The following is a 23047-nucleotide window of genomic DNA, read 5'->3' on the forward strand; positions in this document are numbered from 1 at the left end:
TAATGGATTTAGCATAGCAAAGACAAGATGAGCAGCAACAAACACTGGGCTTAAGAAAAGGCTGAATGCAGGTTATAAAAGGAGTGCTTTGATGGATAACATCAATGTTAACAAAAAGGGCTTTTTTTAAAAAAAAAGGGATAATGTTTCTGGCTATATAGGACCAGTGGTGTAAATATGATGCTATAATATCTTTTAAAAATGGAAAATACTTTTTTCCCCCCTGAAATATCATGCCCTATTTCTTCCTCTGGAAATGTGTTAAGTGGGTTTGATGCTAACACTTGTCAACCTGCTCCATTCCAGGCAGGCAGTCCCGCCCTTTGTGAAAAGATGCCGAGGCTGTAATGAGCAGTTTCTAGGTAGAAAATCTTCAGTTGTTGCATTATAAGAAGGCTCAGATCTCAAACGTGACTTTGAGGTCATCAGAGGGAAAAGTACTCACTCACTTGAAGGCTGCTCTACTCTGATTCCTAGGTAATTCTCAACATTTTGTTATTTATTCCTTTTCCAACATTATGAAGGCAACCCACCTGTAAGATACATTACTTCCAGATGTCAGACCATGGGCCTCTGACACTTTTATTTCAACTCCTTAACTACAACTTGTTGGCTTATTTCTACGGATGAACAGCACACATTTCATTATATGGCTTTATATCAACTCAACCGTATTTTATTCCCCCTTTCTTTCACTATATGGTTACAGTTCTGAAAGAAGAATTCTTTCAGACTGAGATTTCTTTTAACTGAAATTGCTTCCACAACACAGAGTACACAGTACTCCACAGTACTTAGATGCAGCCACATAACTGGGACAGTAGATGCCCTCTGTATGGGCAAACAACTGTACTTACTCGAAAAGTAAGTAGTCATTTGTAGCTATATCTGCCCCAGCCAACATGATACAACTTTGGGAGCAGACAAGTGCTTGCTTGGTCTTCATATCTGCATATTCAAGGGAATGGCTTATGCTAACAATTTGCAGGCTAACTTAACACTCAGAGACTATCTCATGACTTGCAATAGCATGAATGATCTCTCAGACCCAGTTTTTTGGGGATAGTTGTATATGAATACTAGTTTTCTTAATTTAGGTCTTACATGCAGGGCATAAACACAGTTATATATTCCTCTTTATACAGGAAGGCCTATTTCTGGAAAAAAAAAAAAAAAAAAAGTCAGTCAAATCATGGGTTTGTATGTCAGTGAAAGAGTGCTTACTGTTAAGATGTCGTAACTCCCTGCTGTGAACTGCTTTCTGGAAGAAACCATCCCTGTTTTGGGATCAATGAAAAACTTCCCGTCATCGTTGCCATCCACAATGCTGTACGAGATTTCCGCATTAGGGCCTTCGTCTTTGTCAAAAGCAAAAGCTCTGTAGATTGGCTCCCCTCTTTTCTTACGGTCCCTCTCGGGCAGCTTGATCTGATAGGCTTTCTCTAGAAACTGTGGTTTGTTATCATTCTCATCCAGAACCTGGACCACCACCCAAACGGAGGACTGCTTGGGAGATGTGCCCCCATCTGAGATGGTTACCTGGAAAACAGCAGTACAAGTTATTCTCAACAGCTGCAGTGGGACTTCAGAAACTGGAGAAAAATACAGAACAAAAGGGAACACCTTGCCTTCCACAACACCAACCTGCAGTTTACTAAATCTTCTGTGTACACAACACATGATTACTATAAACATGCTCAGTACTTAACTCAATTTGTCCACAATGGCAAATCCAGGAATCCAGAATATTTTTCATTTCTGAGATGAATGTGAAATAAGGAACCTGCAGACTAGGAAGCTATTTTTCAAAACAGAAAATTCTTTTATTTCAAATTCTGCAAGTTTATCTCAGAAGAGAGAACTGGAATTAACCCTTTAATCAGGGATCCCTGCATTTTTTGCATACATATTTTAAAGTTTCTTCTGTCATGGAAGGAATTTGAAAGTTGCATTTCTTCTTAAACCGTAAAAGAACCTCTGTCATTTTTTTTTCCCATTAATTATTTGGAATTTCTTAAACAACAAAAGGATTTCTGTCAGCTCTTTTCATTCATTACCCAAGATGTGACAGCTCATTAATTCCAAACCTGCTTTATAAGATTATAAGGAGCACAGAGAGGCAGGTAACAAAAAATTTCTGCTGCATTGTGTAGAGAGTGCACTGAGCTGCCAGAAACATGTAAGAAATAAAATCTTTGAGATGAAAGTTAATTAGTAATTTAGCTGCAACTTAAACAGAATTACTAATAATTTTCAATCTGAAACACTATGAAAATGAAATGATTCAAAATCAACAAGCCCTCAAGAGATTTAATAATATGCCTTCAAAATGAAATCAATATGTTTCAAACTTCTCCCTCAATATTTCGATTGCATTCTTAATGGGAAAGAAATAAGGCAGAAAGTTATTTTTGTTTGCATGAAAGAAGTTCAAATTTCATTTTCAGCTACATATGGTAACATGCCAAATCCCACAGTAGCAATTTCTGATGATAGTGAGCCAAGATATTACATACCCTTCCCTGCTCATACTGATCACTAAACATCGATTGGTTTGCTAGTAACTTCTTGATTTATTTTTCCTTAAAAGTTTCTGTGTTCTCTTGCAAATCCTATAGTCCTGATGTTTAATCCTTAGGCAAAGCAAAATTTTCTGGGAATAATACCCCTCTGTGTATTATTGGTGCAGATGGCATTGTCCCATCCTTGTGTAAAATCTAAACTTAATAACAGAGTAAATAACTGTGGTTTAACACTGAGATCAGCAGAAAGATTGTATTTTCTGTGAGAAGGGTAAAAGACATTATCCCTTTTATGTATTTAAGAATGTGTTTAAAAACTAATGCAGTGGAAGGGAGTAGACTGACAGCCTCAGGGACAGAGGCTCAGTTACAGAAAACTGAGGAGCATGGCAACATACAGTGGCAATGTAAATTCCCCAAAACAGCCCAGAACCCACCTGGAGAATGGAACCCATCCTCCCAACAACACATACCAGTCTCAGGCCTCCTTCTCCCAAGACTAGAGTAGAGTTTCACAAGTGCTGAGTAGGTTTGGCAATTAGCAGTTGTTGGGATCACCACTCCTGTGATGGGGACAGCTGTTTGCAGAGTGCTGGGTGGGGATCAGACCCATCCTGCAAAGCCACCAAGGTGACACCTGCCAGTCACCAGCACTGGGGTGTGGGAAGAAACCCCACATCATTATCAGTGTGCTCAGCCATCCAGTTCCCACTGCCAACACTTTCCAAAACAGCATTTTTAATGCTGAAAGGCTGTACACACAGCTGTGAATCTGCCTTTCCACATGATGAGAACCACGCCACCTGGGACCTCAGCCTCTCCACTTCACTGATGATCCCCTCTATTTCTGTTCTACTCCACTGCAACTGGCCAAGCTCTAGGCCAGGCCACGAGTTAACAAAGGAAAACCCTTTTTGGGTTTCTCCACAATAAAATAATCATTGATGACAAGCAGTATAGGCTGTATTGCATAGAAACAGATACACATTAACACAAACTCAAAAAATATGAACAAAATGATTTTTTAAGGAGAAATATTCTTGCATAAAGAAGTATTAGTGAGATTCTGGAAACTCTTGTTCTCTAAACAAATACAACTTTTTCTCTTTTTTTTAAAAAAAAGACATTTCCTTCAACCTGCCAACAGTAATCAACTAAAAAGGTGTGTGAGTGAGATAAAGGGCTTACAACCAACTATGACAATAAAATCTATGAAAACCACAGTGGTATAAAAGTCAAACAACTATGATGAAAAAACCCTACTTAAGTCAAAAAACTAGTCAAGAAATGAAGCATCCTTCTGTCTTACCAGTACATTCTCACATTTTGTCAGGTTACTTCTGAAATCCTGACTAGCATAATGTTGTGGCAGCAAATATTTGCATGCATTTGTTTGTTTAGTAAACCCAGACTTGGGGGAAATGTATTCAATAACATAAAAGTTGCACTGAAAATATTTGCTGACAGCTAACAGGAAAGAGTAATGGCAATAACATGAAATGACAGCTACATAATAAAAATTAAGAAAGAATGCCTGAAGTTAAGTCAGTTCTACTTGGGCTAAAACTTTATATCCCTGGAGAGAAAAATACTAGGTACCAGCTAAGCCTTTTTCTCTGGGTGACACTCAAAACTTCTCAGAATTACTGGGTGCAGCTCCACTCAAAAAGCTCTGAGTGCCAGACACAGGAGCTGAAGTTCTCACTTTGCAGGCATGCCAATTAATTAAGTCTCTGTCATACCAGTGATGTGATTATTTCCCTTACTGTAAATCTGCACCATGGCTGACCCCTTTTCTGTGGTCCATCATCCTGACCCAGACCTGGCTATTCAGGTTCCAGCCACAAACAAAGTAAAAGGGATGCAAAAATTCCCTCTGCCCCTACAGAAAAAAACCCACCATGACAACACATTAAAACAAACTAAGAAACTGCTGCCAGTTCAGAATTGTTCCCAGACGAAAACAGGGAGAACCAGAGAGGTCATTCAGCACATCACTCTGCAAATACCATTTCCATCAGGACACAATATCACACCAGCACTCAGGGGCCCCTCTAACCAAGGCAATTTCAATTCAAACATTACCACAGTTCTTAGCTAAACCCTTGAACAGCTGGAAATTACAGTAAAAAGTAACCAGGAAGGGGAGGGAGGTTAGGATGTTCATAGCACAAAGCTAATTCACAGCTGGTATCTCTGGAAACGAAAAAGGCAGATGTGCAAGGCACAGGAGAGCTTGCAGGAGAGAAGCTGTAATTTAGGACCAGTGAGGGTTTTTTGTTTAGAAACCTGCAGGTAGCATGATAGGAAAAAGAAAACAGAGAAGAAAGGTAATGCAGATGAATGACATGTGAATGACATCTGTCATTCATCTGTCAGTCTGAGGCAGACTGTCTCCATACATGCTTGTCAAGACGTGCCATCGAAAACCCAACAAGAGGTGACTCACGGCAGTCAGCACGGGAAAAGGGTAAGGACAAAATCATGGCTTTCCTAGCAGAGATGAGGAACAGCTGCTTGGTCAAGCATGTGCTTTCCTAAATGGTGAACACCTTCTGCTGTCTGTGTGATGAGTCTGGTATCCAGATCCAACTGCCGCAGAAAAGCTGCTGCTTGACCATGTGCAGTTGAGATGGACCAGTTACTGTCCCCTCTGCTGCTGGTTAGATACTGCTGCTCATGCTGTGTCAGGACAGCCCAAGCAGAGGATACAACCTCCCAAAGATGGGACACAGCCATGAAAGCAGCTGAATTTGGACTCCCTGACTAATCAGACAAAGGCTTGGTCAATTCACCAAAGGTGGAATATCTTAAAAGGAATGTGATTACATATTTAATAGGGCCTGAATGCAACAGACAACAAAAATAATATGAACTATTATATATTTTCATGGTGAAATCCAAAGCATTGCTGCTGTTTTCTCAGAACCTACAGACAGTTCCACTACAGTTTTCTCCACGAAATGAGCGTTTTCTGTTAGGAATCTGTATTTATCCATTGGCTTTATTGCTTATGACTTTACCGAAATATGTCTGTCAATACACATACAGGTACTGGTCACCTGGGAATTTCTTTCTAAAGTAACAACAGTCACATCTCCCTTACAATGTTTCCTTTAGCTGGATGGACCAGGACAAGGCCTTATCAAATTTCCTCTATTTCTCTCAGACATGTTTTTTTTGAGGAAAATGCACTAATATATCTCCTTCTGCAGCATATGACAAATTCAGTGTAATAACAACTTTCTGTCAGAGTAAAACAATTTCCACTTTATCTGCAGGATCTACTTTAGTAGGTTTGGTCTACAGACATTAACACTCCCTTCCCTACAGGAATAAGGGATATTCATGTTTATGTTCATATCCACAGAACAACTACAAAGGGATTTCCATAGCAGTGGACCTTCTCAGTGAAAATGAAAACTGACACTGACTGTTAACATACCACAGCTGGAATGTTAGATGTGAGAATTTATTCTTTTTATGACTGAGGAGAAGGCATGGAGGAGACATCTACTGTGAAAGTATTGCCTAATAATCCAGCCTAATCCAGCCTAGTAGACCTAGGCAATGGGGACAAAAGGAATTTTGCTTTGGGACTGTCACTCCTCCTGTGAGTCAAACTGTGACAACCGGAGAAAGTGTAGTTCTTGAACCTTTCAGAAAACAAATACAAGTGTGAGGACCAGCCTCCTGAATTAGGAGTACTATACAGTCTCATTAACAAAAGCTCACAGCTTCCAAGATAATTATTAACTCAGCTGGAGGGAGTAGCTAGCAGGGAAGTTATTTCAACAAGTAAAAGACAATTAGCAGGTGTTTAATGTGAGTTATCAAGCCTTGAGAAGAACAAGTATCTTCTTCCATATCATTCTTTGGCAGGAGGAAGTACTCAGCCTACCAAATTTTTAAGTTTTGAGGAACTGCCACATCACTGTGATTAGCATTGCAAAAAGCTGAAGATGTCATATTTTCTTGTTTATTTTTTTTTTTTTTGTGTGGTAACTGCTTAATGCAAAATAAAGTGAGCTGAGATGCTTGTGCCTCATCAAAGGAGTGTGCACAACAAGGTCTTCAGGTAAAAGTCTCTCCCTTCCCCCAACAAGAGATGCTAATTTTGCTTCAGAAAACCTTAGAAAAGAGAATATTCTACTGAAGGCAGAAAAATGATCAAAGGGAGCAGGAGAGTTGAGGCATACCCCTGCTGTTAGTGACTAATGGGTTTGTTTCTTCTGCCAACGTGTAAACGAGCTGCAATACCTATTGTAAATCTCTGGAATTCAGCCCAAGTAGAAGAAGTGGAAGATTATAAAGAAGAGCTCATCGAGGGATGAATAGAACTTGAAAGTCAAATTCATTGAATTACTATCTCTGCCTGCTTCAGAGAGAGACTAAATTCCTGGCTAAATTCTTACAAGGAAATATTTTTCTGAAATGCACGCTGTTACTGAACTACATGTCGGATTATTGCTACAAAGTGAAGGCAGTATAACTCAAAGATATACAGAATATGCAAGAAAAATAAATTTACATCGGGTTGCTTTTTTTTTTAGTTCAAAACAAATACTGAGTTAGCTGTAGCAAACTAGATACCTTCTCTTTCTAATCCTTTATCTAGCAACTGTGGAAAAGAAATAGGTAGTGCTTATTTCACTGGTTTTATAGGATGTGGAGCTGTCCCAAAAGACAAATTACACTTCTTGTCCAAAAGAGTTCCAATCATATCAATATGATTCATCTTTCTTTATTTCCTTTAAAATGTGCTAACCTGAGAAATCTTTGTTTTCAAACATAAAAAAAAAATAAAAAATACGTTCACTCTGGCCAGTAATGAGAAATAAATAGTTCAAAGTACATTTTAAATAGAGATTATTACTGACATAAACACTCTAGGTGTTTGATTAGGAATGTCAATGGCTTCCAGCCATACTCAAGCTAGAAAACGATGCATAATGGTCTGTTAAACCATTTGAGAATTAACGATGACATCAGGTAATTTCAGTGCTGTATTGCCAAAAGACAGGAAGAAAGGAAGGAAGGCAGGCTTTTTCATTTGGAGTTAAATGCTCCCTGTAGTATTTGCAAACCTAAATATTAGAAGAGCGCACTGAAGAATGCCTTAGAGGCTTCAAATCTTAACTTTTGTCAGACTCAAGAGTGCTGAGACCATGGTAGTCAAAAGACATGGCAGAGTGAAATATCAGAATGGGTGACTTAAAAGTTCAAAAACACTACTACTACTTCTACTACATTTATCCTGTGCCACACTTTAAGCTTTTTGAAAACAGGTAAGCTTTTTGAAAACAGAAACAGTAAACAAGTCTCTGAAAAGAAACTACAGACTTGTATTTCAACTTTAGTAGCAATGAAAGGAAGAATCTACATAGCTCTTGACAGTGACCCTCTAAAAGAAAAACAGCAATTTTCCACAGTCATTGCTTTTAAAGTTCATTACAGTCTGGAGATCTTGGTGACCTTAGTGCACCAGGCTTTATTTACAGTGCTCTTCAATCAATACATGCTAAGTTCAGAACCAACCACTATTCCACTGGATTCCCAGGAAAACAGAGCAGCCTGTCATGTGTTAAAGGAAACTCCTTCAGGCAAACTCAGAAAACACCTTCCCCTTCCTTTCCCTGAGGAAAAACTATAATCCTTAGAAATATCAAGCTTGTACAATTTGCTTTTGATGAAATGTAGATTAAAGTTGTCCAGAAGTGATTCCAAGTCAGTCACTTTCCAGAAGTCCAGAAGTGCCTCTTCCATTGGTGGAATTAAATAGAAAAGCTTTACCTCTACTGTCTAACTGCAGTATACAGTCACATAAAGATTCAGTGGAACTCCTCTGGCAAGGAAAAGCATTGCTCAACTAGGACTTTTTCTGAGCTTCTAGATGATAACAACTGCTTGAAACTGTACATATCATGTCCTATATTGAGCAGTTTGCAAAGTGTGCAACAAGAAGACTGGAAAATTTGAGATGATCACAGTAAGAACATCAACCACAGTCTCCAAACAACAACTGTAAATGTCTTTTTGAGTACATTATGAGCTTCCTCTCTTTGCTCATGAGGCTACAGTAATGAATCTTGCTAAATATATAATGAAGAAAGAATTGTAAAGCAGCAGAATACACTCTTAAACTGTCCCCTGATGCCCATCGAAGGACATTTACTCACCTTCAGACTGACACCTTACAAACAAGATAAAGTATGATATGCAATTACTTAAAAATAATTTTTTAGGCATATGAAACCTCTTGAGGAACAACTTATCACTGAAGTTTAACTACCATCATAGCTCCTAAACAAGAAAGAAGATAAAAGTTGCCTATTGATCTTCACAGTAAACTTTGAAGAAGGTGTTTAGCTCCTGCTGAAAGTGAAGATTAGAATCTGAGTGTTTTGTGAACAGAAAATGAATAGTCAAATGTGAGAATATTTCACTTCAAGCAGATTTAAATAACATAAAGCTTGCAAATCAAGATATGCATGCATTTTAATGTTAGTGGGAGTCTCTATGTCAATTTTAATCTGATTCATACCTCAATATCTACTTCAGCTATTTGTGGATTTTGCTTCTCTTGTGATAAGAAACACCTGTGATTAAATATTGATAAGTTCCCCTCTATCAGATCTACCTCTACAGATAATGCCCTTCTCCAAAAGTCTTATCCTAGCACTCAGGAAATACAGTAGCTCTCAGTTTTTGTGCTTCAAAAGAGGTGTGCACCAACTTGTAAGCTCAGCACACTGCTGTTTTCTCAAAGATTCAATTACTCTTCATTTTCTATCCACAAAAGTTACTTGATGCTCATCTTCACTATAAGCAGGAACCAAACACCTTCTTCAGTTTCCCCAAAATGATGAAGATTGTTACACATCTCCAAACTTCCATTTTTTCATACTAGACCAATTAATATGTGTAATCATCTAAGAAGAACATTCTGGCTATTAACAGAGACAGAGTATGTTATCCAGGCTTTCAAGATATTTTCCTCGTATTAATAATTTATGTTATGTTTTAACTATCAACAGATGCACCCTGCTCAAAAAATACACGCTGATATATTTATTGCCAAAATTTTATCAAGCTATAGTACTAGTCACCCCGGAGCTAACTACTCAACAGCATTTACTTTTCACCCTTGTTTGGGTGTGCAGCTGTGTTAGTTTGTAGCACGGGTGCCCAGACATCAAAACTGATGAGGAATTAACTCCCAACTCTTTTAGCAGAACCTCTCAGATTCAGAGCAGGTGTGTGGCAATAGCATCCCTTCCATCTGGCAGTAAGCCAGCAGCACTGCCCCATGCTAATGGGGTACAAGCTGCTGAAGGTCCTCTAAGGAAAGGCACAGTGTGAAGGAGTTTGCTCTGTACGCCCTTAAAAATATTGTGGCAGAAGCTTCTGTTAGAACAAAGCAATAACTTCAACTAAAACTTTCAGTCTTCAAAGGGCATAATCATCTTGTGTCCTAAACTATAATATAAAAACCTAGTTCTAAGCGATTTTTGTCATGCTGAGTTCCACTGCCCTCTGATGTTGGATGAAACATCCTCAGTTGAGGCTCTGTAATGGTCAGTTTTAAAACAATATTGCTGTTACTGAGGAGATAAAATGTGTATTTGGCCACCAATAAGATGAAAGACATACACTGTTAGTTCCTTAAATTTATTTACTTTATAGGTACACTGCATCCAAATTCTATGCTGCTGTATAAAGCAGAACCATGGATTGTCAAAAGAAAGGTAACACTTTATTTTTTTCCCCCAAAGCAGCACTTGGTTGTGCTAACAGGGGATGACACCACCTTGTCTCTGGCCAAAAAGCAGATTAAGATGCATCCAGCCCCATCTCCAGCTCCTCCAAACATTCTTCCCTTGCCATCCATTTGCAGCCACCTCCACCCACCAATAAACTGTTTGTGCATCTGTGCTACGAAGAGGGCTACTGAAATAATCAGGGTTTAAAATGAACCACCGAAAGGAAACGAACCCACCCCCAAAAAGGCAAACAGCAGTGAGTGACGGCAATGAGAGAGCAAAAGGAACAGAGGCATGCCAGCTCCCCAGGCCAGGCTGGGGAAAGTTTACTAGGATGTTTGGTCCCTGAAGGAACATGCGTAGTGCAACCACAATTTTGGTGATGAATTCTGCAATTTTGCTACAGATAGAAATTTACAGTCCACTCCCCAAACCCTCCTCCCAAAAAAATCCCTATCTTTGAACTCATCACTTACCAACAAGCCTTTGATCAATACCAAAACAGGCAAAGACAGAACCATTAATATTAACATAAAAGCCTTCATGTCCCATCAGTAATGCTGAAAATATCCTATTTTCATCTTACACTATTTTTCCACAATATGGAAGAAATGAGGGCTCTCCATACACACACAGGTAAAACGTTTCAAAGACTGTTTTATAGCCAACAGACTGACGAGTAGCCTCTGACATTTAAATTTCACAGTAAAACATGAAGCTTCCGCAGTTTTATGTTCAAAATAAAGCTTACTGGTTAGAAAACTGATGAATAAAAAATTGATTTTGTATCTGGGTAGAAAGTATATAAATCAGACTTTTAAGTGATACAGGATTTTCCCAATTTTTGAATATCCTTTAGAGATATTTTAAATATAAAAAGAGAAAAATGTATCGTTCAGGCCTCAGAAATTTATCTTTGTTCACTGAATAGTCACCCAGGAAGACTGCAGTGACTGTTTCCATTAATCAAAATGGAAAAAAAATTTAAATTTTATTTTTTTTGGTGATATTCAAGTTATTTGATAGTCATTTCTTTGGTTATCAAGGAGGTGCTTGATGAAAGTAAAATTTTAATCAACTTACAGGACAGTATCATTGCAATTATTCATGCATATTTGAATAAAGTAGTTTTTGGAGTCAGATGAGGATTCCATCTTAAAAGATCTTACAAAATAGTATAAAAATTCTCAAAAAATCAGTATGAAAAGTAATTAAAATAAGGTGAAAGAGATAAGCATGAGCAAGAAGCCTGGTTGTTGGGGTTCTTCCCAAGGCAGATTTTTTAGTGACAGTATCATCCTGTTTTTGGCAGACCAGGTTAAAGTAAATCGCATCAATAAATGCTTTGATTTTAGTAATAAAAAGTTCTACTTGACTTCTTGATGCCTACTTCACAACTTTCTGTTACAAATCAATTTTGAACAGATAACAGGCATTAATTAGGCCATATTTAATCACACTTCCATCTAATAGGCAATACAGACAAGCCTTATTATCTCAACCTCTACTTGTCTTTGATTTTATATGTCCCGTAAATATCTACCAGCCAATTTATATTGGCATGGGGTCAATTTTACAAGCTGGTTGAGAATAAATCAGCATGGGGAAAAAAAACTAAGGTTCCAATTTTGAAGTAAAACTCACATTCTTGGATCGATCGCCTTTTTTACTTTTTCCACACTGATTTTCCAGCTTGGAAAACTCAACCTGAAAAATGGGCTTAGGTGTTGGCATCCAGTACAGAGATGTGAAACTGAAGTTCAGGTAACTGTTCTGGTGATAAAGAATGAGAGCTATCATCCCCTGATGAGTGCAGTAGGACTCTGTGTTTCACCAGATACAGCACAAACCTCGCTCTTTCTCGCTAGACAAGACTGACACACACTAGGCATACCTTCAGGGACAGGTTCACTGCAAACCTCTTTTTCACTAAGTCAGTTTAGCTCTTTTCTCAGCTCTGCTGAATCTCTAGAAATCACCACAAACACTTGAGAATAGTCTCAGCCTCCCCAGCCATGTGGGGTACATATCTGCAGAACTGGAGACACACAAGGCAAGTGTAAAGACAAATATTGCCCTAATGAACCAATCTCATGTCATCTGAGCAGCCAAATAATTACAGACACCTCCATGGTAGGGAAGTACTGGTCAGCTGTGAAACCCTCAGACTTGGAAAGCAATGGGAATTTTCCCCTTGACTCTGGTGAGAACGGGGTGGCATCCAGAACTCAACAACCTCATTTCAGTAGTTTTGATTCTCACCGAGCTTTTGCCCAGCCCTGGGCTTCAGCTGCAGGAGTATTTGAAAGCTGTGAGCCTTCACTGAAGGGGAGGGAAGGTGTGCACCACTGCAGCATCACCACTGCACGCCTGATAGCTGACTGGGAACAACTTTATTTAGCACCCAGGGCAAATGTGGGATTTTCTGTTTGCTTTAAAGAAACAGCAATTTCACATGCAATTATTTTCTTCAGCATGGGTTTTTTTTTCCTGTTGGTTCAATCTGTTACACACATAGCCAGTGATCCTGTGAACAGTGATGCATACGAATAATTTTCAGAATGTGTCAAGACCATACTGCCAACATAAATAAGTAGGTGTGTGTATGGGAACAAAGTCATTCTGGGGCAACGATACAACAGGAAAAGCTGTCCCCAAGTTTTAATATCCCAAATGTGTTGAAAAGAAAAAAATCCTGTCCCAAAACCTTAATTTCCCAGAGTAACACTTGGAACGCATTAAAATGTTCAGGTTATTAATATTAATTAATCAATTAATACTATTATAATTAATTAATTGCATAGTGCCTGGAGTCCTGGAAAGGGATCTTTATGTGTCAGAATAATAATAAGATGGTATTCTACTCCTGCAGTGCGGGAGGAATTTTAAAAGATTGCAACTTTTAAAATATTCTTAGCACTTTGAGTCTTCTGCAGAATTAGTCTTTAACGTGCATTTGGGTTTTGTAGCCACAGGATGGCATTCACTGCTATGCAAAGGGTCAGTAAAATGTAAAATGTGAGTAGAGCTTAGGAAGCATACTTTTTATCTGTGGAAAGGAAATATTTAATCAAGAATGATTAATATAAATTTACTGCTTTCTACTGATGACAACCATTGATTCAAGGAAGTAATACAGAAATCTTAATATGCATAGCCCTTAAGGTTCATGTTCTTACAGCATGGGCACCATGGCCCTCAACAGATAGATACCTTGCCTGATTCCAATAAGCTGTGCCACTCAAAAATACAGAGCAGCAATTCCAGCCTGGGATACCAGCAACTGCATCAAACACCTCAGTTACACTTCCATAGTTCCTGGAGTCATTCTTTACTGGATTTATACAGTCTCATAATTTACTGTTTATTTTCCCATTAGGGCAGTGTATGGGGTAGGTGTTGACGATAGCATACCAACGGGAGGACACTAAGACCCAACAAATGGCCAAGGTGACCGATAATTGGACTGCAAATGTCAAAGAGTGGGGTTGAAAAGACAGGTGTTATCAACCCACACATACTTTTCCCAGTTGTGAAATAAAAGTTAAGAGCAGGGACAATCAGCTACTAGTAGTTACAATTTATAGAACTGGGTTTGAAGTCTGTGGGAAGCAGCACCCAATTAAGGGCAGTAGAGGTGCCTAAAGCGACTGCTGAAATGTCTGGATTTAGAGTGATGAGCAGGAATGTCAGATGGAGAGACAACCAAATAATGCTATTAACCTTTGTGAGATTGCCTCCCTGATAATGTGGTCTGGGGAACAATAAAATACTGCATGAGATAATATGCCCAATTTGGTAGTGCAGGGCTGATATATGAGAGAAGGCGGTGTGTTTCCCTGGATTCATTTTATGGACCTCCAATTAGCCCTCACTAGGTGAAGGAAGTGAAAGGAGGAAGCAGAAAGGGTCCCTCTAATGAGTTGCTTTGTTGGTTTGTAGCAGAAAAGATTGAAAAAGTAAAGTTTTAGGAGCTGCTTTGCTTTTGAGACTCTCAGGAGGTGCTAAAGGGGCAGGGTGCTCTATTGGAAATAGCCGTGAGAAAGCTCCTGATTTATGGGAGGCCCTGAAAAGCACAAGTACATCCTGTCAGGACCAGTGCAGGAGGCATGATCCCTTGGCACAGGCAAATCAGATAATGCCAGCCCCATGCACTAATCCCCATGGTCAGTGCTGGGTCACTACTGCAGATGCTTGCTCATGATGCATGATGGAAATGCTACGGCTACCACTATCACTTTCCTAGAGGTGCTGCCACTGCTCCCTTTGAGAAATTCCATGCAGAATATAAACAAACTTGTTCTCCAAAAGTGCATCCAGTTTTAGAAATGGAGTACGAGGAGCAGATTTAATCCACAGATTACTAATATGACAAAACACGATAAACTGATTTACAGGCTTAGTGAGGCAGTTTGACAATCAAGTGAAGTTTAAGCACAGTTCCTGTTTTGGTACATAGATCTGGTAAATGTGTTCTCAATAACCTCTAGAAAACAGAGCACAAATGTGTAATTTATTCAGCTACTACCTTTTAGGCATTCAAGGGTTAGTGGAGCATATTGCACTCCAGAGAAACCAGGGGTGTGTCTCAAGCTAGGAAGTCATGAGGTAGCTCTCAGCTATAGCCTGGAGGAGAGGGAAGGGACACCAAATTAGCTCCACAAGAACTGAATGAGCTGAAAAACAGCCCTCAGCTCTGAGTTGGATAATGTGCTTTGTCAGGAAGAAGGATAAATGACTGACTCATGCTGACCACTGTGCTGCAGCAGCAAGGATTTCTTCTGGGACCTGAGCAGCTTGCTGGAAGTTGGGCATCCTGTCACCACTGTGATCCATCATCAGGCACCCTCCCAGGGCTGCAGAAATAACACATCTTCTGTACACTTCAGACTTCTTTTTATTAAAAAAACCACAGCTTTCAATTGATACTTTCACACTGAGAGTCGGATATTATGAGGATTGAATGGCTGAAGAGAAGGCATTCAAAGAAAGTATTGTTTTACTTTTTAAATGTCATTCCCTGGCTGAGGTGCTGCAGAGAAGACAGCACTCAAGGCAGTATTTAGTGTGATGCAACAAAAACAGTGAAAGATCCTTAACTGTACATATACCTGGTAAATGCCAGTGGAGAAGACAGAACAAGCTTTAGTATTCAATCCAATCCCACAAACATATGTCCAAAGCAGCACAGAGAGAGAGTTTGAGCAGGTCCATTTGAACAACAGGGTTTTGGTGAAGAGGTAAGGAGTAAATGCAAATTAAACTCACGTGTCAGTTAATATTTTGATTCCTTCTGCTACAAATTATGGTCTACTGAGACCAAGCTAACAGGCATCCCTCACTGCCTTCTGTCCCTCTCAGTCAACAGAAATCATACCATTTCATGCATACTTCGATGTATCAGATAATAAAGCATTATCTCTGCTTGGCTAAAATGTGTGGTCTAAAATTTGTGATTTTGTGAAAATTTTCCTAGTGTTTTTTAAACTGTGGTCAAGTGTTGGGGTTTTAAAGGAAGTGTGGCAATATAAAAACCACGTTTTTATATTCTCCCTGGGTTTTTTTTTTTTTCCAATAAAGTCTATAAAATAACAATCTGAGGGTTAAGAACATTTGTTTTAGTTTATACAACACCTTAATAACTATCTGGAAGAACAGTGGAAGAAAACAAGATACAGTGGGAAAACCAGATATATTTGAGGTTGTGGAAGAAAATATTAAGTTATTTACTGGTATCTGGATTAAGGATAACATGCTGGGTCTCAGGAAAGTCAAAGCCATGAATCGACATACTGCTATAAGCAATATTTGTATTTTTTACTCTCCCAAGGAATGTGAGAAAAAATAACTCGTTCTTTTGATTCTGACATTTCTGCTCTCAAGTGCTAATGTTAATCCTTGCTTTTGAATATTTAGCATATTCCTTGCCAAAGAAAGTATTATTTTTTGCCAAACCATAAAATGTACTTTAGGACTGCTATGATAACATTTTCAATATCTCTGTATCATGAGATTAGCAAACAACAATATTACATTTGCGAATGATGAGATTAATCTGTTTCTTGACAACTGAAATTTGTTAGGCTGTGAAAAGAAAATTACTGGTTTGGAGGGCCGATTTCTTTGCACTTGATGCTTCAGGGCCTTTGTACTTCTCTGTTTAAATCATATCTTCATAAAAAGCAAAATAACTGTTTGGTCTCTGATTATTATCAAGCTGAAGTCAGATAAGAAAAACATTAGGATTCTTATGTTCTGTGATAATATATTTAGGGAGGAAAAAAGTGTCAATTATGCTTAGTAAACTGATTCTCAACCTGATTAGAGGTTTTATTATCTCTAGATATCTAGTAAATACTTTAATTTGTGTCATGTTACAAATTATGCTAAAAACTCCAATCTTATTTCAGCACACTTCACACAATGATGCACTTTTGCCATAACAAATTATTAAAAAAAACCAACAAAACAACAAAAAACCCAAATGACAATTTTTATTTCAAACTATCATGATTTTACTTGACAGTTTTCTATCAGTGTATCTTTCTTGATCAAGAAGAATGTTTAAGGATTATATGGTAGAGAGACAGTGTGGTGATGTGGGAAAGATCTGAAAGATCAGAAAAAGAGGGAAAATACATTATATTGAAGGACATTACAGGCTACAGTGAGAAGACTGTGAGATGTGATGAGGCTCAAACAAAACACTGTGTATTCATTGTGTACTGGGAAAAAGTTCTCATAAAGTGCATGGACTGGTGGGGGAAGTTATGTGGAATGCTGAGTTTTTTATGTATTATCAGTATGGGAAATTATAAATCCCTGAATAAGAAAAGCACTAAGAAGGAAACAACAAAAAAACCCCAAAACTGGAATCAGAGGACAGAACACGTGTGTCAAAATCAACCCAAAGGCCACTCTAGACAGCAGAATAGGAGAGTCAGTGCTGGGACCCCTACACAGGGTGTTGCAGGTTAGTTATTTTGAGCATATAAGTGGTGGCGAGTAAAGTTACTGTGAAAAAATCCCTGACTCAACTTTTTTTGGCAATAACAAGCCTGAATTTGGAACAGCTGAGAACAGATCACCCTGGGAGAAAGAACAAATGGATGCAAATCTTGTTTGAGGGCATTTTTCTAGATGATGGATTAATTAAAAGGCATACTAGGATTTCCTATGCCCAGAAAGGATTTTAGTCCAGATGCAATGCATTCCTAACTGAGGAAGAAGATGCTCCCCTGCTCTAAATTCAACTCTCAGCTTGGTCTTAGCTGTCAAGGCAGGAAAATAAGACCTCTGCAAAATGTGTGTGTGTGCATGCATGTTTGTGTGCTCAAACATTACAGACATAAATTAAGTCTGGCAGCTGATGGGTATTACACATGCTACAAAAAATATGATATAGCACTAAAGCAGACATGTTTCACATAACACAAAGGCTCTCTATATCTAAAATAAATTCAAATCATGTGAAAGATTTCCTGTGGCTTTTGCAGAAGATTAAAACATTGGTACATTCATGTAAAAATGTGAAGATTTAGCAAAGCAGTGCACCCTGCACAATGGCTCTTTGTTTCACCAAGCATGGAGCCTGGCAAAAGAGACACCCTGAAAGAGTATATCTGACCAATTTGGGCCTGGTAGGTGGGCTTCAGCCCATAAAAAAGGGAGCTACAGATCTTAAGAAACATACAGTGAAGAAAAAACCTGTTAGCCCTGAGCTAATCTACGAGCTAATCCCTCAGTGAGAAAGCAACATTAGACCAAACTTGTAAATCCTGACAGAAAAGAAAAGCTTGATATAGATTAACCACAGAATTTGCCTACACAAGCTTAGCATGAGGAATGATTAATAAAACAAGAAGGAAGACCACTAATACATTCCTCTCTGTTTCAACAGCATTTAACACACGGCTGCAGACCTAATTTTCAAAGCATGCAATAAAACTTGATGTTTTAATACTTTTCCACCCATTTGCATTGATCTAATGCTCTGCTATCTCACAGTTCTGCAAAGAGAAGAGAGAGGTATTGAGTGTATTTTAAATTGGTTTTCTCTCATGTATTCACTCAGCCATTTCCAACACACCTGGGGAAATGCAGCCATGGGCACCAATGTCTAATTCTTTTATCCTTGGATTATTAGGGATAAGTTTAGGAAAATCATTGCTACTGAAGCCAGACTAAGCACACCACTCAGCATAAGCAAAGGAATTGAACTAGCCTCCAGCATAATACCTTCCCCTCTCCACAGTGACATCACAATGTCTTAATATAACACTAGTTAATCATAAGGTAACTTTCTTGCACTACTCCATGATGCTGAGTCCAGTGAGATTTTAATTAGGTCCAGAGGGTCAAGGAAGTGCTGATACATCCCTAGGGTCCCAGGAGATGCTCAGAACCTTGCAGGGTGGCTGACTGCAGGCTGGATTTCCTTCCTGGCACAATTGCATCTTTTCTGTTATGCCTGTTAAAGATTTGGAAAATGCCTGATAAAATAGCACTCAAAGTCTATATGCTGAATATCTCCTTCCATGCTGAGGTGCTTAGAGCCAAGACCTGCTGCTAGAATGCCGTGGGTCTACAAGGAAAATCCTAAAAGAGGCATTTGATGCCCAGCATGAAAAAGCCAGCAGAGCTGTGCTTTGCAGATATTAATTTATTCATTTCATGACCCAATAGTCCAGGTCAGTGATTCATAAAATCTGCAATATAACCTCACTCCCTCCGCAAATGTCAGATATATGCAAATAATTCCTTGACTAAAGCAAAACTCTAGGCAATCAGAAATGTGATTTGTCTAACAAGACACAACTACCATGGCAGACGGCAGTGTGTGAAACAAAGCCTCAGCCCTGAATGACTCTGATCTTGCCATGCTTCAAAACATGAACCTGAATGAGTACCTGAAAAATCATCTGTATCTTGATACTGGGTTTTCATCTAAATAGGAAATCAGTTTTTTATCCTGGATCATAATACCAATTGTTCCTTGCCCATTTCTAGCAGACTCACTGTCCAATGAAATGTGATTTAGTAAAAAATATATTTGGGGCAGTATTCCACTGTAGATGGCGTATCTCTCGTCATATGTCAATGAAGTGGGAAAATCAAATCTTTTCCATGAGCTGAGGAGGGAATAAATACTATATGAGCTCTTCTTTCTTATTTTAATACCAAATAAATTAGCACAAGCATACATTATACCTATAGAAGGTCTGTAAGCTATCTGTCTTGTTCCTGTAATCGTCAAGCATTCATAACAAAACCCTAGTTTTGCATATTGAGTTATGAAGATTTTTTACTTAGGAAGCTCATTAAAGAAAGAAAAGAAGACTGCTTTTCCTCATTATTATTGGTATCCTGAATCAATAAAATAGATTAATCCAACAAGTGTGAGATTTTTAATGCTGGAATAAACTCCTGCCATGTAAGAACTTCCATACAGTACTGGATTAGCTGAATGGCTTAAACACTCTCCAAAAGAGGCCAGAATCAGGTATTGACATAAGTGATGCACTGATGGAACTGTCCATCAGTAGTGGTGTATTTGTCCTTGACATCATCCTGGTGTTAGCATGTGCAAAACGATTTTAACAGACTCAAACTAATAATGAGAAAGTTAAAAGAATGAGATAATTATTATCTAAGAAATAAAGATTTAAATCAGCCATTAGCATAAGGCAAAAAAGTAAACAAAGCATCCTGAGGGTTTACTTAAAGGTCTACAAATTTTATGGAAGTGTCACAGACATTCTTTGCATACCCAGTCTCTCAAGGCTATTGGTATTTCATCGAATAACTGAAATGATCTGAGGGTCACTGCTACTATTTGATATACACAGACACATTCTTGCCCTTTTCCTCTGGTGTATATACATTGTGTCATCAGAATTGTGGGCATATTTTCCAACGGCTACATGAATTTAACATGGAATACTAAAGACTTTTAACACACAATTATTTTTGTTCTTTTTTTTTTTTTCAATCCAAGCTTAATTTGCCCCATTATTATAAATTTATAAAGATATATTTTTTCTTACTTAATAAGAAAACAGAATCAAGATTCCACATGCATGAAGAAAGGTGCTATTAAATTCAGTTTTCCCAATGCTTAGGCTCTGTTACTTGTGTTACTTCTCAAGACGTTATCTAAAATAATGGGACATTTGGGAGCTATTGAAATTTGTAATAATAAAAGCAACTAATCTGTAAAAACATGATGCCTTAATTATTTTGCTGTTTAAAATTCTGTTTCTATCTCTTGCACAGAGACCACTTACTTAACAATGGAATTAGTAGTATTTTCATGGATGCACTTGATAATTCTTCATCTTACCAGATCATGTAAGTTAGAGACAGCAGTCTTGCTGAGGAGACCACTTGTCACTGCAGACAGATGAATCACACCAGGACTTTTCCCATATTTTGCTGTGTAAGACTTTCTGCCCAAATACACACGAGAAGCAGTGTGCAATGTCATATGTAAATCTGGCTCTGAAGGATAGTTTTAGCCTCCAGTCACCTCCTGCCCTTGGAAGGTTGTTGGCCATTTCTGAAAATGGCAGCAGAATAACACAGGATGCCGGATGGAAACCTGCATCATGGGGTGGGTGAGCTCAGTTCGTGCCTCCTCAGCCCAGACCTTGTGTCTCTGCCAGATCTCCCACCACACTGGCCACGTGGATTTCTCCTCTGCCAGTAGCCCCATGGACAGGTAATGTGAGATGAACATGGTTTTGATTTTCTTTAGAACTGTTTTCTTCCCTTTCCTTCCTCCCCACCCTCTTTCTCTTCTTTATACCTTTCCTTTCTTTTTTCGCCCTTAACTTTGAAGTTGACATTAAAGTTCAGCGTGTCACCATTTGAAGATGACACTGATACATCTTTCACTGTCTTTTTAGGAAGCTGCCTCTATAAACCAACTGTCACACTAGAAACACTTTCAGGTGTCTTAGAAATTAAAAGTTCTCTTATTTCCAGGAATCACAACCAGTAATAGTTTTCAAACTCAAGCTGGCAAGAAGAGGCTGTTTACCTATTTTTTAAACTTCCCTTGCATTTTCTGATAGGCTTCAGTGTTAAAAAGGGAAAGGCATGTGCCTTTGGAGCCATTTAAACCTCAGACAAAATGTTCAATCAGACACACTGCCTCATTTTTACACCATCACCAGCATGTCACTGAGAAAAAATGAGCTTTCTCTGCCAAATGTGGGCAATGCTAAAGAACCATGAAACAAATGCTTACACAGACTTGTAATCCAGGATTTAAGCAATCAGTGTGCTGTAGAGCACTATTCAACTACATAAACCCAGTGAACTTCAGCTTTTGTACCTCTTCTGTAAAAATATACATGAGCATATTGCCACACAGCTGCCTATATTCTTCAGAAAATGTTGCAGTTTCTCACAAAGGACCACTGACTTCAGGCATCACCACCAGCAAAGGCTACAGCCCAATTCAGCAGGCTCAACAGCAAAACAAATTTGTTAAGTTCTTGTGTGGGAGATGCTGGAGGGAAAGAGGAGGATGGTGGAGAACACAGGCTGGTCCAATGCTGAGCCACCAGTGTGGTGTTTGTGGGAAGAACTGAGAGGTAGAGCTATTTTTAAATGCCACTTTGCAAGTTTTTAAACTCCTCCCCTGCAAACTGTGGCCATAAACTTTACAGCAGCAACTTCCCCAGTGATATTCTGGACCAAATTCCAAGTGGAATAAAATTATAATCCCTCTATCAACATTCCCCTCACATTTACAACTCCCCATTAAATGAGTAGAAATTTGAATTCTTTTTAGAAGGCTCCAATTACAGCAGATTATCATGTTTCCCTCTAATTACTGCATATAAATACATACCATGTAACACAGTTTATTGTACTCTTAGTATACCTACAGTAAATAGAAACCAATGTGTTTCATTCAGCCCCTGTATTTTGACACTCACATCAGATTTAGCAATTTGTCTTCATTACAACCCCTTGCACTGTTACTGCCATCCTTCTCAGTGCTGTGCTCAAGCTTCACAGCAGGAAGATTGATGAAGGTTGTGTATACTGATTTGTGACAAAAGCAGGGCACTTGAGAGGCACTGTTACCATTCTGATAGCACTAAGAGGGCTAAAAATTAACTGCACTAAGCCAATACTCTGCTCCCACTTCTCCTCCTCCTCCTCAATTAGGGTACATGGCTTGGACCTTGAAAGGCTAAGGCTGCTGTAACACTATTTTTAAACCTATTGCCTTCACTTGCTTTGTCACTTATAAAGAGATTTAAAGTTCTGACCATGCTTATTAACAGCTACTTTTATTCTTTAGAGACAGTTTGAATAGACAGGTTTTTCACTGTGACAAATGTTAAAAGATATTTTCTGAATGAATCTACAGTGGTAAATTTAAACAGCTGTTTTAGTGTTTTGGACAAACAGATACCATGGATACAATTTTCAAAACTGGCTAAATGTCTGAAGAGCCCACAGCACATGTGCTCATCAGGGAGAGACTAAACAGCCTCAGTACTTTAAAAGCACCAACCTATTGTATACCACTATCAAGAGGATGGAGAGGTCATCTCTCCCTACAGACAATTCATCCCTTCAATCATGAAGTTTCAAAGACTGTTGCTAGAATTGCACACTGAAGCCTGCAACTCCCCTGGCTCATTCTTTTGCTAAACACAGGTCTTGACACAGCAATTCCCAACAAGCTGAACTGCTCAGTGGCTGCATTTTGCAGAGGCTTTCTGTGTAGGCAGCGTGAGT

General features: G+C 38.7%; 1 protein-coding gene across 11 annotated transcripts in view; it reads right to left on the bottom strand.

Moving 5' to 3' along the window:
* Positions 1 to 23047, bottom strand: part of FAT3 (FAT atypical cadherin 3) — a 340610-nt gene that overhangs the window by 107441 nt on the left and 210122 nt on the right. For all 11 annotated transcript variants that reach the window (XM_015635094.3, XM_015635120.3, XM_015635102.3 and 8 more), the window contains exon 5: positions 1225 to 1539. In XM_015635094.3, coding sequence (XP_015490580.1) covers positions 1225 to 1539 — 315 coding nt within the window. The remainder of the gene's footprint in view (positions 1 to 1224; positions 1540 to 23047) is intronic.

Source organism: Parus major, chromosome 1 (assembly GCF_001522545.3).
Source record: "Parus major isolate Abel chromosome 1, Parus_major1.1, whole genome shotgun sequence".
Lineage (NCBI taxonomy): Eukaryota > Metazoa > Chordata > Aves > Passeriformes > Paridae > Parus > Parus major.